Below are 15,230 nucleotides of genomic sequence, written 5' to 3' on the forward strand. Positions count from 1 at the left end.
CATTAGTTTTAAATTAACTTTTCTGTAACTTCTATCCATTACTTCTAGTTCCACCTTCTGGACAAATATATATTTGAAGACAAATCCTGCTCTCCTCTCCTCACCCCAACCTACTATTTCTTTTCTAGACAGGACAAGTCTAGTTCTTTCAATCAATCTTTATATGAAAAGATTTTTGGTCAACTTATCATCCTAGTTACTTCCTTCTAGACATGCTCTTGCTTGTCAATGGCCTTGACAAAATGTAGTGACTAAAACTGGACCCAATACTCCAGATATGCCCTTCTTGCCCAGGCAGAGTACAGAGGACCATTGTTTCCTGTGTTTTGAATAGTGTTCTTCTATTAATACACACTAAGATTATATTAGTTTTTGTTTTTGTTTCAAATTACCATATTACACTGTTGACTCATTGAATTTCCAGAGAAAGAGATGGAAATCACTTTACAAAGGAGATAACTGAAACCAAAAGAAAGCATACCTTGAGCCAGGCTTAGAGATGGGAGGTCCTAGGTTCAAATCTGCCCTCAGACACTTCCCAGCTGTGTGACCCTGGGCAAGTCACTTGACCACCATTGCCTAGCCCTTACCACTCTTCTGCCTTGGAGCCAATACACAGTATTGACTCCAAGATGGAAGGTAAGTGATAAAAAAAAAAGAAAGAAAGAAAGTATACCTTGAAGGAATGAACAAAGTATTCTTAAAGAAAGTCTGTGATATCCTTGGCAATCTTAATAAGAGCTTACTTTTATATTTTTTGCAGTTTTATCAAATATATATGTGTGTGTTTGTGTGTAAACACATATGTATCATGAACATATAATTTGCTTTCCACAACTATGTCAGGTAGTACAGATTATGACTGTTGTTGCTTTATAGATGAGAAAACTGGGACTCAGTAAGCTTTAAGCATTTGCCCCAAATCACAGAGCTAGTAAATTAGCTTACTCAGCTTCCACTAGAGTAGGAAGTCTGGAACTTTGCTCTAAGACAGTGAAACTTTGGGTGTTCTATCAGCACTTGTAGTTCTTTAGCCACTAGAAAGAACTGAGTTTAGGACCAAGATTATAAGAAGCATTAATTAAAATAGGAAGAAACCAAATAGAACTTCCTCCATCAGTAGCAATACCCCAGATGAAATGCCCACCCAGATCACCTTCCCTTGGAAGCCTTGACAGCAGAAGTTCTATGGGTTCTCGGTCTTCCTCAGATAAGAGGCCCCTCTCTCTCAACACTCTAAATGAATTTGTCTTTAAAAAATTAATTTGACAAGTGTTTTGGTGGTTCTTGTTCCAGGCACATTTAGGGCTGTTTTCCTTATGGGAAAAATTACTTGTTATAGCTCTAGTCATAGTTAAAGTTTAAAGTGAGGTCTTCTGGCTGGTCTGTGATTTTCATAATCTGCGCCACCTTTAATCTGGGAGTTATACAACTATCCTAATGACTCTGCCAATCTTAGGAAATAGAACTCTCTTTACAATGTTGCCTCATTCACAAAACAAAGGGTCAAGGGAACTTTTAATTCTCCAACTTAATAGGAATATTTCAAAGGCTAATCCAATTGCAAAATATTGGACTAGTAATGTTCCACCTTGGTTTGGTGACATCCCAGACAATCACCACAGAAATCATTATTCCTCTTCCCTCATTCCATAGATGAGAAATCTGATGCCTAGTGAGGTGGGGGCCAAGGACATGTAGGTTGTGAATGAAAGTGCCATGAAGCAAATATTGGCCTTCTGATTACAAATGCCAAGCTCTCTTTCCTAGAATTGGCAAGGTAATTAAGACAGGAGCACAGAATTGCAGCACACAGTTTCCATATGCTGTTTACTTTGAGGGCTTTTTTTTTTTTAACATTTTACCACACTTGAAGCAAGGAAGGCATGTTATAAAATGACAAAAAAAATCTCAAAGTAAACATCATCTCAATTATACAAACCTGGAAGATATTATTGGGCTTCTCTAGTTTACTTCCACCTCCCAGTTTTCTAATGAGTGAATTGAGTTCCAGAGAGATACATGACTTTTTCCAAGGTGTACATATAGTCATACAGTCAGTTGCTGCAAAACTGAAACTAAAAAATCTGGTATTCTGACTCTCAGTTCAGTCTAATTTCCACTATACTATGCTACTAATATTGAAGGCAACAGCATAAGAGGTTTGAGTTATGACTGACTTAATTCTAAATAAATAAAAAGTACTGGGATGCCCCATTTGCACCCAGTAAAATCTTATCAATCCACCAAAGTCTACCTAAATACAACTTTCTTGAAGCCTTTCCTAGTTGTTCCTCTCTTCTCTGACTGACTCCCCAAGCCTAAATCATCTTTAATGACTTTAACTACTCTTATACTAAATTGCTTTGTGGTTAGGTAAACAGTATTAGATGTAGAGATAGGAAGGGAGGAAGACAGGACTCAACCGGTAAGTGTGAGTTGTGGTGTTGGGGGGGGGGGGTGGGGAGAAGGAGGGATTATACTGTGGGTGGGATTTCAAGGGGTAAAAGAAAGGAAAACAGGGGAGGGAAGGAGGGAAGAAGGAAGAAAGTGATTGAATTGATTAATTAAATTCATTGGTCATGAATTTCTTCAATTATAAAATGGAAAGGATTGGACAAGAGCAGTGGTATCAAATTCAAATAGGAAAGAAACCTATAGCTTCATATTGGCTTAGAAAATCACAAATAAATGTACTTTTATTTATTTTATTAAACATTTCCAAAAAACCTTTTAATCTGATTCCTCTGCCCTTGAGAGTTATTTGGACTATTTGTAGCCTGAGAGTTACAATTTTGAAATCTCGACTTCTAAGGACTCTTCTAGCTACTTCTGGAAACTTAAATCCACATATCAAATAAAGAATTGCTTCATGGACCTATAGGAAAGCTAGTTCCCCTAACAACTGGCAAATGCTAAAAATTTTAAGGGGCAGTGGATATAATGGTGCAATGTTGGGCTCAGACTTAGGAAGATCCTTCTTCTTGAGTTCAAATCTTGCCTCAGACACTAGCTGTGTGATCCTTGACAGTTACTTAACCCTGTTTTTCTCAGTATTCTCATCTGTAAAAATGAGCTACAGAAGAAAATGCCAAGCTCCTCTACTATCTTTTCCAAGAAAATCCCATGATTGTCACAAAGAGTCAGACACAACTGAAAATGACTGAAAAGCAACAAAAATTCTTTTTTCTTTCTGATACATATCTGGTATATATAAACATATGCTCTTTCCAAAATGAATGAGCTATATATCTACATATATCCTCTGAATTAATTAGGAAACTCAGATATATTGAGGTAGTTTGTGATAGACCCATAAGTTCCTCTGAAAAGACAGAGAATACCTGCTCCAACCTGAGGGAATGCACAAACTCTTCTAGGATTATCAGGTTCATATTGAAAATTCAGAGAAAGATATCTAATGTCAAGAAATCCTTATACTCTCCTCTGCCCTCCCCAATCCAAATATACTTCAGAGAACATACTCCTAAGCTCCCTCTTATCTCTTATAATGCTCTGACCATGCACTTGGATATCAACCATGACCCTCAGATTTTCTGATTGCTGCTTTATTTCTGAAAAATGACATTCTCTTCTTTTTGTCCATTTTTCTTCAGCTCTGGAGAAAATTTGTCAGGCTAGCTTATAACTTTGTGGTCATCTTCATTCCATGGGAAATGAGAATAAAGAAAATAGAAAGTAAGTATTTGTAAACTGAGGTGAGAGAGAGAATCTCCATTATTTTTTCTAGAAGGCCTTTGAATACATAGAAAAATTATTTCATTCTTTTCTTTTAAGTTTTTAAAAGAAATTAATTAGGGTATTTTTTCTCTCTCCCATCCCTCAAACTAAAAAAAAGACACAAATAATAGACAAAATACACAATGAATTCACTCTGTTAATTGGTTGATACAATTCTCTCCCCTGTTCTGCTCAGTTCTATCTTCCCTACCAGCTACCCCCATGACACTCCCACCTGATGAGGGGGTATAAGGTATTAGGACTGCCAAATAGATACAGAAAAACAAAATTGGACCCTTGCTGGCTCAATCAAGGGTCAATAGATAAAATTAATCTGGCAGAATGATCTATCAGGTGATCAGGAAGTTTCCTGCAACAATGGTTAGAAGGAGGTGTAGACAAATAAGTGAATTGTAGTGGAAATACAGAAGTGGTTGATAGGTAAAAGCTGATTAACATGAAGGACTCCCACTGATGTGTACCAATGGAGTCCCTCAATTTAGAGATAGAGCTCAGCAGCAGGTTAATCTGGCCCCAGAAAGTATGTAGATTTGGAGATATGTAGAAAGGTGTTATCAGATAGTCCTAACAGCAGTAGCAGCAAGGACAGAGCAAAAGGAGCTGGAATAGTTCTAACTAGAACAGGCCACTGGACTTTTGCCTTGAAGTTGGCATGGTACTGTCAGACTTTATAGTCCTTCTGCCCACTTGGAAATGACTGTGAGAGACGTACCTAGCTTACAAAAATAATTACTCAAAATAGGAAGCTAACAGATGGCCCATTTCCTCTTCCAGAGGCTACATGCCAGTTGACCTTCTCCTTGGTCCTGAACTTCTCTCCTACCTTGACCTCAGCAGCCTCTCAGGCTATGGGATCCCAACATCTCTCCCCATATGGTAGATTGTGTCTTACCCTTACCCCATTGTTATAGTCACTTTCTTTTTCAAAGCTGACTTATGAACCAAGTTCCATGCTGCATTTCCTACATACCTTTTAAGAAACTTGTTCTGTATATCAGAATTTCTAGTTATGATTTTAGGGACTGGGGTCAAAGCTTCAGTCCTAAAGAGAACTAATGAGGGAATGATGTTGGTCTAGAACAGAGATTCAAGCATAGAAGACTATGGCAGGGACCAGGTTATTAGAACTGAGTGGGATACAAGTTATGATAGACAGGAGGATTGATGATATGGCATCGCCCACAGGGTCAAAGAGGTGATAGGAATAAAACCATCTACATCCTGAGTCACCTCACCTATGGAACCAGGAATGCTAAAGTTTCTCATTTAGGTACCAAATTGGTCTCAACATATAGGGCATGTGTTTTGGTTTTCTTTTTTCAGGTAAAGGAGTAAACTGTCCTCATTTGTATGGATTTCAGATTTGTAAGGGGGGAAAGGGATTAATTTTTAAAGGGTTGGGCTTAATTCTTTAAGAATGTGGTCTCCAGGAATTTAATTAATTCCAAAGAGATTTTATTTACAATTTCTTTACAAAATATAGAAAGAGCCTAAGCACTCAGTAATTTACTCCCAAACCCTTTGGGCAGGGAGAATTAGTTTCAGTCAGCCTCAGCAAAGCCAAGGACTCAGGGAAGCCTCTCTCAAGAGTAGATCTCTCCTGAGGCCAGTCTCTTCAGAGAAAAACCAGCAGTTAAGAGTCAGTCTTCCACTCACCACGTTATCAGTCCAGTCAGGAGATTCTTTATCAGCCTCACCAGGAAAACAGGGTCTCAGCTTCAGTCAGGAGATCCTTTTGCCCTCTTCACCAGCCTCAACTAGAAAGCATAAAGAATTGAAATTCTCACAGGAAGTAACAGCTCCTTTTAAAGATATTTTCACTTCCTGTGTCTTCCCCTAATTCTATGTCTACCAGGACTGCCCAGAAGGCAGTTAGTCAATTCTGATTCATTACCCACTATTGCACACGTGGGTCACAGACCTCCAACTTCATGATTAAGTGGGATATATTTGCACTTTTGTTAATTAGATCTAAATAGGCAGGTTTTCATACTTAACTTTTAAGTACCATGTTTACACTTATGGGGATTAAATCTAAAAATAGACAAGAGTTACAATTTAATCTTCACAATAAGGAGAGAGTTAAGTATTTTCATTGTTATAATCAGTGGAATGTTAAATTTAATCTTCACAGATTATAGGGACAGGAAACCAAGCCAACCAGGTGATTGTCAGATCATAGAATTTAGACTTGGAAGCACCCTAATATAATAAACTGCAGTTTGCTTAGGGAAGATTGTGCTTCTGTACAGGATAAAAAAAAATACAACCTCCACACATGCTGTATTAGCCTCAAGGATTCTCTATGACACTACAAACAGAATGATAGCCTAGTCTTTAAACTATCATAAACCAGGATTTTCTTCCACAGCTCTGCTCCCCTCTGTGTATGAGCTACAGAAGAAAAGAGAGATTTTCTAACCACTACAGTTTTGTATAAGGTATCCCTGAAATCTTAGTACAGATTTAAGTATGCTCTTTCCAAGATTTTAACAGAAGTGCACTAAGACTTTTAGGATAGCTTGTATAATAACATTACTTTAGTGGATCTTATGCTGTCATATTCTGTCAGTAAAACCAAGCTGAAAGGGATTGATGGAAATCCTAAACTTCTGAACTACTCTTTTACTATAATACTGAATGCAGCAATAACAAGATCCCCAGAATCAAGAAATGCCCATCCTTGTGCATTGTAATCTTAAAAGGATCAGCATTACTGTATGAGAGTAAAGCAATTGTTATATGTCTTAAAGTAAAGAAAAAACTAGAGCCTTGTGGTGGGGGTCAAAAATTATCAACTCAGGGGCAGGAACGAGTTTCAATGGATTTCAGAGTCAGGCCTGGAGATGGAAGGTTCTGGTTTCAAATTGAGCCTCATACATTTCCTAGCTGTGTGACCCTGAGCAAGTCACTTAACTCCAATTACCTAATCCTCACCATTCCTCTGCCTTGGGACAGATATTTAGTATTGATTCTAAGACAGAAAGTAAGGCTTTTTTTAAAAATGAGCAACTCATGTAACTTTATGTCTCCTCAGGTCATTTTGGATCTGGTGTTGCCTCCTATTTTATCTTTTTGAGATGGCTGTTTGGAATTAACATAGTGCTTACCATAATGACTGGTGCTTTTATTGTTATTCCAGAGGTAAGGATTATCAGGGAAAAAAAAAAGTTTATGCTATTTAGAGAAAGAGGAGAGGACATTACATTTTTTGTCATGGAAGACTGGGAAGAATAATTTAAAGGTTGAAATAGAAACACAATTATAAATTCAATTCATTGCTGAATGTCATTTCTATTCATTTTGTGATGATGTTTCTCTCTAGCCTATGTCCTTTGATAATAATACCACAGTCAAACACATTATGGCATCATTTATATATCCTCCTAAGATGACCTCATTCTACTTGTAACCACTCTTCAAAGGCTATCTAAGCCCTTACCTAGCAATGAGTGGTTGGATACAATAATCATTTCTCTTTATCAGATATATAATGAAAAGCAAGTGTACAATGGAGATTATAATGCATGCTCCAATAGTGATGGTCCCATGTGTCAGTGCAAAGTCCTTCTTTTAAGCCATTCAACCTGTTTTTCCTTATTCCTTCTCCGCAAACTCCACTTAGAATAAATACTCAATTGATGGCATTGATCTTTTTTTTCTCTTCAGCTGATTGCAGGGCAGCCCTTTGGAAGCACCATCAGCAAGACTATTCCCAAGGACCAAGTTGCCTCAGCACAAGACTTGGACACTGTTTGGTCCCTGGGGGTAAAGTTTACAATACTCACTGTGATTTCTTTGGAAATAGAACAGGGGTTGGGAAAACCAGAAGTCAGTGATTATGTCAATGGTATTCTCTTTGCAGGGCTATCTCCAGTACTCAGTTTTATTTTATGGCTACTACGGCAAAGAGAGGAAGATTGGCAAGGCAGGCTACCGGCTACCATTGGCTTATTTCCTGGTTGGCATGGCGGTGTTTGTTTACAGTTTTATCATTCTGTTAAAGAAGTAAGGTTGTAAATGTGCTCACATACTTTTCTGTCCTACTCACTTTGGCCATTTAGTCCATCCTATTGTAGTCCCATTGTGTGCTTCTCAGGCATAGGTTCTTAATTTGAGGTCTATGAATTCACAAGGGAGCTTTAGATAAATTTTTAGAAGTCCATGAACTTGAACAGGAAAAATATTGCACCTTTATTTTTACTAACCTCTAAATAAAATTTGGTATTTCCTTTGATTATGAATGCAGACAATAAACCATTTTTTTTCTGAGAAGGTTACTCCAACTGTCAAAAATATCCATGACATGAAAAAGGTTAAGGACATTGCTCTAAGGGAAGTGGATAGTAAGTACAATCTGGCTAGTGAAGTAGAATTTTTAAAAAGTTGATAGAAATAGAATAGAATAGATTCACTGTATTCCTATGATATATATTCTAAGGATGTTGGGAAGGAAGGAAAGAAGGAAGCAAGCAAGCAAGCAAGGAAAGAAGAAGGAAGGAAGAAGGAAGGAAGGAAGGAAGGAAGGAAGGAAGGAAGGAAGGAAGGAAGGAAGGAAGGAAGGAAGGAAGGAGGAAATAAAAAGGGGAAAAGGAAGAAAGGGAGGAATAAGGAAGAGAAAAAAGGAGAGGGAAAGGAAGGAGAGATTGAGTAGGTATAAAACAAAGAAAAAGGGAAAGGGGGAGAGATGAAAGAAAGGAGAGAGGGAGAGAAAATATTTTGTTAAGGACTTTAATAATTTAATTTAACAAGCAGATATTAGTACATCCTATGTACCAGGCATTGTGTTGGAATCTGGAGATAGATAGCAAAAAAAAAAAATCAGAAAGTATTCAGAGAGCTTACTCTCCCAGACCATCTGAACCTCTGGTATATAGCCACACACAGTTTAGCCCAGATAATCTATCCCTCTTCTGCCTCCAAGAAAGTAGACAATTAAATTTGATTCAGCAAAAAAATTGATTAATTACCTGATAGCTTTAAGGTCAACACTCTGCTTTCTACTTTTTTAAAATCTCATTCTAAATATGAGTATAATGGCCTCTTTTAACATCATTAGTCTATCTTTTCTACCCTGATGTGATCCTTTAAACCAAAGACTGCATCTGTTCTCTACTATATCCTAAGAATCAAATATACTATTAAAAGCAATGTAGTATAATGAAAAGGTATTAGACTGATAAGAGAATTGGCTTCCAGTTTCAACTGACTGACTGTGCAACCTGGGATAAATTATTTTTTTCCTCTCTGGGCCTCACTTCCCTTATCTATAAAATGAGGCAGTTAGGCTAGTTTATCTCAAAAGTCAGTCTCCTACCTCTTAGATTCTATGACTATATGTAGGAGCCTAACAAATATAGAGATACTGATTTAGAAAGTGCTCAGAAAGAGAAAGAAGGAGCCGGTGCCCAACCTATTGCCTATTGCCCCTTTTCTAATTTCTAATGGTGATTTTATTCAAAGCGAATGTAATATCTTTGGAACTGACTTTCTTACTTTTGCTGCAGGTCAGTAAAAAGCTGGCTATTATTTTCAGATGTAGCCAAAGTGCAAATTTGTTTGCTGGGTTATGCAAAGTTGTTACAAGAGATTTCTTTTGTCTTTTTAAAATATTTTCATTGGGAGAAATGGGAAGGAAAAGGAGATCTGGATAGGTTAGCCAGAAAAAAAGGAGAGAAAAGAAAAAGAAAAGAAAAATAAATTCATGCTTTTTTCTTTCTCTTCCTTTTACTTCCTTTTTCTTTCCTTTCTTTTTTTCTCTTTCTCTCTTCCTTTCTTTCTGTCCTTTTCTTTCCTTCTTTCTTTCTCCCCTTCTTTCTTTCTCCTTTCTTTCTTCCCTTCTTTTTTCCTTTCTTCTTTCTTCCTTCCTTTTCTTTCTTTCCTTTTTTAATAGAAGGAAGGCCAGAAAAGATTAAAACAAGCAGGGCAATTTTGATACTTACTTGTTGAAATTTTTTGTGCATTTTAAAAGAAATACTGTCTATATATGAGAGCTTGACAGTTTATTAAAATCCTCCTTTTCTGTTCTACTATCTAAATGGAAATGTCTGTTTTATATGCTACTTAAAACTAATTTATTTAATTCTTATAATTAATCCAGAATTAAAAATAATAAAAAGTAAATTAGAAAGCAGATTATATGTAGTGGAATGAAATTTGAATCCTAGGTCCAGGTTAACTACTTTTATTAAATGTTCAACCTTGTGAAAAAATATTAACCATTCAGTTTCATGACTTTTTTTAAAATTTTCAATGAGGAAATAACATTTAATCTGTCTACATTAGAGATATTAGAAGGTTCCAGTAAAATTATAGTTATAAAAGTGCTCTGAAATTTTTAAAACAATTATTCTCTAAAAGCAGTATTATTTTATTAAAAATAAAACTGAACATGGAAATAAGTATTACATGATATATAGCCTGTATAATATTGCCTGCTGTCTCAGGGAAGGAGATGCAAAGGGAGGGAGAGAACACCTCAAAATGTCAGAAAACAATTATTAACAAGTGTATCTACATGTAAAAAAAAATCCTCAATCAAATAGTCAATAAACATTTATTAAGCTCCTACTTTGTGTCAGATGCTATGCATCAAAAAAGAAACTGAGATAGGTGCAGGTCCTATGATTTCACTGTCACAAGGATCCCCCAGATGAGGAAATTCTCTCTACCAATGCAGACTGAAAATTTGTCTGCAATTTACAATCTCAGAGATGTCTAGAGCACAGAAAAGTTTAGGAATTTACCCAAGGTGTCATAGCCAGTATTTGACCTGGGTACTTGAACCCAAGTCACACTAGCACTAAAATTGGTTCTCTACCAATTATCTATCAGATTATCTGGCAACAAAAAAAAAAAAAGAAGAAGAAGATTGTATTCAATACTCTCTGCCACTATAAAGCTCTATATTTAAAAATGGGTCAGACTTGAGTTTGATTCTGGATAGTCAATTGGGGTGTAGTGTTTGCAACATTCTTTCCGATGATATTTTACAGAATGGCAAAGAATTCCAGAATGAGCCTTGCAAGTGCATCCAATGAAAACTATACATTTTGTTGGCGGGTATTTTGTGCTTGGGATTATCTCATAGGAAACCCAGAGGCTGCAGAGAGTAAGGCTGCTGCCATCGTGAATAGCATTAGGGTGAGTATTGCAACTGCTGAACCAACATTGGACTAGGTCAGTGATGGCAAACCTTCTAGAGACCAAGTGCCCAAACAGCAACATGCATGTGAGCCCCCTGCCTTATACAAGAAAGGGGAAGGAAGAAGTGTTCCTATTAGGCGACTGGGCAGAGGGGCAGGTTATGTAAGAAATGTCATCAGGCTTGTATGGGGATGGGGAGAGGAGTAGCCCCCCTCTAGCACATGTGACATAGGTTTGCCAACCAGGGCTAGGGGATAGAGAGCTCCCTTAGGAAGGTATTTGCTTTGGGGAAGTTACCCAGTAAATTTATCTGTAGCATTTAAGCATCCTTCAAAAATACACCCTATCACACCTCCCTCCTTATACACTGGAAAAGTACCAGTCCAACCTTTTAAAATATTAGCATCTTAATTGTTAATTTAATGTCTTAGTTATCTTAATTTAAAAAATTAACAGGGGGGGAAAGGGGGGAGAGAAAGTTTTGTTGGTAGGCTTATCATCCCCTAACCTGAAGGTGTGCTCAAGAATCGTAGAACAAATTTAGAACTATAAGGTATCTTAGAGGTGATCTTGTCTAATCTATTCATTTTACTGATGAGAAAATTGAGATACAGGGAAGTTCATTGATTTCTCCAAAATCATATATGAAGTATGCATCAGAGGATTTGATCTTCTCACACCATCAGTCAATAGTCATTCCACCATATCAAGTTGAAACTTCCCTTCCCTACTAGTCATATTGCAGAATTATAACTGGACTATTATTAGAAATATTTGAATATCTCAGTTTACAGATTCTTACCAACTAATCTTGGCAACTGTTCTAAGACTCTTTTAAAATTAAATTCTATTCAACAAGTGTTCAAGTGCCTCCTATTTGCTAGACTTCTGAGAATATAAAGTCAAAAGTGACATGGTATCTACCCTCAAGAAACTTATATTTTACTAGTGGAATAGAGCATATATGCAGAATTAAAAAAAAACAACAAAGATAATTTTAAAAGGGAAGAAGGCTCTGAGAAGGTTTCAAGAGGATTTCACAAGGTTCACAAAAGCTGAGGCTAGAAGGAAGATAGAGTCTGAAAAGAAAAGATAAAGAAGAAATGTACTCCAGGAATATAATGGAAAATATAGTCAGGAAAAACAGGAAGCACACAATAGGACCTCCCTAATCCAGAGACCATTTACCAGACAACTTTAACTATCCAAACTATAGCTAAAAAACTGGAAATAAGCAAAAAGGACCTCTGTCTAGTTAAAGATTCACAGCATTTAAACTCTAAAATTTAGGCACTTTTTAATAGAATAACCCCTCAGGATCCTACAAAGAGCCTTTTTACTTCTATTTTATACACAGTTCTATCAAGAATACTTATCTAAGCAGTTTCGCTTATAGGAACTGGGGATATTTAACTCAGAGAAGAGAAGGGGGAAAGTTTTTGTCTTCAAAAACTTAAGAACTATGTAAAGAAGAGAGGAAGAAGATATAATCTTGTATTATTTAGGGAAAATGGGATAAATGGTTAGATTAGAAGGTACAATTGGGGAAAATCAAGCTTACTGTAGGGGAAAATCCCTAACAATTAGAGCTATCCAAAATTAGAATTGCATATATCTGGAAATCCTGATGCAGCATTCCTTTCCATTGAAGTCTGAAAACAAAGGGTAAATGAATATTTGTTAGGTGTGTTGTAGGGCACACAAATATCAGGTGGGACTATTTGTTCCCTTGAGATGCCTTCCAACTTTGAATATCTGTGATCTAATTACCAGCCCACATTAGAAGATAATCAGAGAGTTAGAAAGGCTAGAGTATAGTTCAAAACAGGAACACTGACAGTTGAAGTGATAGCTAACAACTCATTAAAGAAGAAGGAAGCTTAAAAACTATAAAATTTGGTGGGTAAAAAAATCAAATAGCAAAGGAGTCTAGTGCTCTTCATGTAGGGTCACACAACCTATATATTTCAATATTCTCAAAGGATAGCCTTCCTTTTAACAGAGGGAAATAATAGGCTTTTAACTGTGAGACCTTCATTTTAATATGAGAATAACCTAAAAATCAATAACATATTTAGATATATAGCTTTATAATTAGAATAAATTATTATTATCAATAATAAGATTTATTTTTATTGCATAATGTCATTTTAATGATGTATGTTTTTTTGGGTTTTTTTTTTAAGGAGGCTATCTTGGAGGAACAAGAAAAGAAGAAAAGCAAAAATTTGTATGTATTAAAACTGCACCTTTGTGTTCACCTAACTGATGAGTTTCCTATTAATTTTTTCAACTCATTAGTTCATAGTAGTTCTTTATTTATAAAGGTAACCTTACAAATATTCTTTTCATTCTGCATTGTTATTATCCTTCCATAATATGCATTAAGTAGATTAATAATTTGCCTAATGTGGAATTCAGATAGATTCTATATCTTTCCATATGTCACATACAGTCCAGAAAAATGTGTTCCAGAATCCTATAATATAAATATCTGAAGTCTAAAGGAATCAGTTCTTTGTTATTCTGCTTCAAGAATAGATACTGCAGCTTTCCCTCAGCATAGTATGTTACCTGTAGGCATCAAATGAGCTGATGTTGAAGTGTGATTTATCAAAGTTCCTTTTCGTAGAAACAAATCTTCTTGGAGATCATAAGGTCCATAATTAGCCACTCCCTATCTCAGCTCAATCCCAGCATTTACAAGCTTTTCTAGGCTATTTATTTTGATTTGTGTCTATCAGATGCTTACCTGCATCATCTGAATTATCAATACAACTCAAACTTCCCTTCTCTTGTTCCTTTCAGTGTCCTATTTCCCTCTTTTGAGGCTCTTGGAAATCTAAAGTCAAGCCAACACGTTGTGATGAAATAGTAGAACTAATTTAACCTCCTAGGAGAGGACAACAGTTTAGGCCAGGAAGATACACAGATGTTTGTTCCTCTCATTGTATTATTTTAAAAGAACGCAATGACTATACTTTTTTTCCCCAGATTACTGAAAGTTTGTCCTGAAAAAAGTTAATAGCAACAATAACTCAAATTTATCTGGTGCTTTAGAATTCTAAAAATGCTTGACCTATAACAACTTTGTGAGGTAGCCACTGAAAACATTGTCATTTCCATTTTACAAATGAAGACATTCAGATCTCAACTGATCACAGAGTCTCTAAATCTAAATCAAAAACCAACACCCCAAATCCAATGCTTGTTTGCTCCCATCCCTGAATGGATAGAGGTAATCAATTAGATTTTCCTCAATATATGCTTAGCAAGCTAAGGGGTGAGAAAAGACTTTTCTATTCAGAATGAAGGATCATCATCAAAAAGCAGAAAAACCAGAGCAAGGATTATGTAATCTGCATCCTATTTCTTGTTCTTCCACTCACTAGCTACATGATTTTGGCAAATCATTTTACTTTTCTGCTTCTCCATTCCCCATTTGTAAGAAAGGAGTTTGGGGTTAGATGATCTTTGAGTTTTCTTCCAGTTCTAGAATTCATTGATTTTAGGAAATATTAATATCAGCTTCTTGTAACTTAGAAAGGTGAGTGAATGGATTCCAATCTAAGAAATAATTTGTAATCTTCTCTCCAAGGATTAGGAACATTTGCTAAATTTTTCACATTTCTGGAAGGAAAAGATTTTCATTAAGTATTTTGTATAAAGGTTCAAATACTAGCTGAACCATGGAACCTTCACTTTTTTCCATGTACCAGATACATTTAACTTTGACCAGTTTTCTCATGAGTACATCCATTGCTTACTACAGAGAAACAACAAAAAGTATGGTTGGATTAATGTAAATCCATGATCATTACTAGGAAAACTACTTTAAGTACATGCTATTTAAAGCTGGGTCAGTGTATAAAGAACTCTAAAGTTAGAGCTGGAACATCTGAGTGTGAGTTGTTCGTTTAAAATATTGTAGACTCAAAGTAGAAGGGATCTAAGAAACTTTCTAAGCCAAAGCCCTCATTTTACAGAAGGGGACTCTGAGGCCAGAGAAGTCAAATGATTTTCTCAAGGTTACTCAGGAGAGCAGCAAAGGCAAGAGTTGAATTCAGATACTTTGCACAGATTAACTGGTAGATTCTTTTTTATTTCAACTTTGCCCTCCTATTCTAAGAGATATGTGCAGTTTCAAGATTTCTTGAAATCGTATGTCCTAGTCATGGCATTCAGATAAGCCAGTGATTCTTAATTTTTAAAAACTTTGTTCTCAATCAGTTGGACTTCAGGTCAAATTTTTTCTATTATAAGATACCTTACATTTTCCTCTATTTTTTAGACTTTTCATTTTATTTTTCTATTTCTTCTTG

General features: G+C 36.0%; 1 protein-coding gene and 1 long non-coding RNA gene across 3 annotated transcripts in view; one reads left to right on the top strand and one right to left on the bottom strand.

Moving 5' to 3' along the window:
- The window catches only part of LOC107650545 (uncharacterized), a 78,547-nt gene that overhangs the window by 17,558 nt on the left and 45,759 nt on the right, over nucleotides 1-15,230 (bottom strand). The window contains exon 2 of the long non-coding RNA XR_001626008.2: nucleotides 5,419-5,519. This is a non-coding gene — a long non-coding RNA (uncharacterized LOC107650545). The remainder of the gene's footprint in view (nucleotides 1-5,418; nucleotides 5,520-15,230) is intronic.
- Nucleotides 1-15,230, top strand: part of TMC3 (transmembrane channel like 3) — a 67,283-nt gene that overhangs the window by 13,911 nt on the left and 38,142 nt on the right. For both annotated transcript variants that reach the window (XM_001362911.5, XM_056805963.1), the window contains 6 exons: nucleotides 3,618-3,699; nucleotides 6,800-6,906; nucleotides 7,432-7,530; nucleotides 7,628-7,770; nucleotides 10,758-10,905; nucleotides 13,095-13,138. In XM_001362911.5, coding sequence (XP_001362948.4) covers nucleotides 3,618-3,699; nucleotides 6,800-6,906; nucleotides 7,432-7,530; nucleotides 7,628-7,770; nucleotides 10,758-10,905; nucleotides 13,095-13,138 — 623 coding nt within the window. The remainder of the gene's footprint in view (nucleotides 1-3,617; nucleotides 3,700-6,799; nucleotides 6,907-7,431; nucleotides 7,531-7,627; nucleotides 7,771-10,757; nucleotides 10,906-13,094; nucleotides 13,139-15,230) is intronic.

Source organism: Monodelphis domestica, chromosome 1 (genome assembly GCF_027887165.1).
Source record: "Monodelphis domestica isolate mMonDom1 chromosome 1, mMonDom1.pri, whole genome shotgun sequence".
NCBI classification, from domain to species: Eukaryota; Metazoa; Chordata; class Mammalia; order Didelphimorphia; family Didelphidae; genus Monodelphis; species Monodelphis domestica.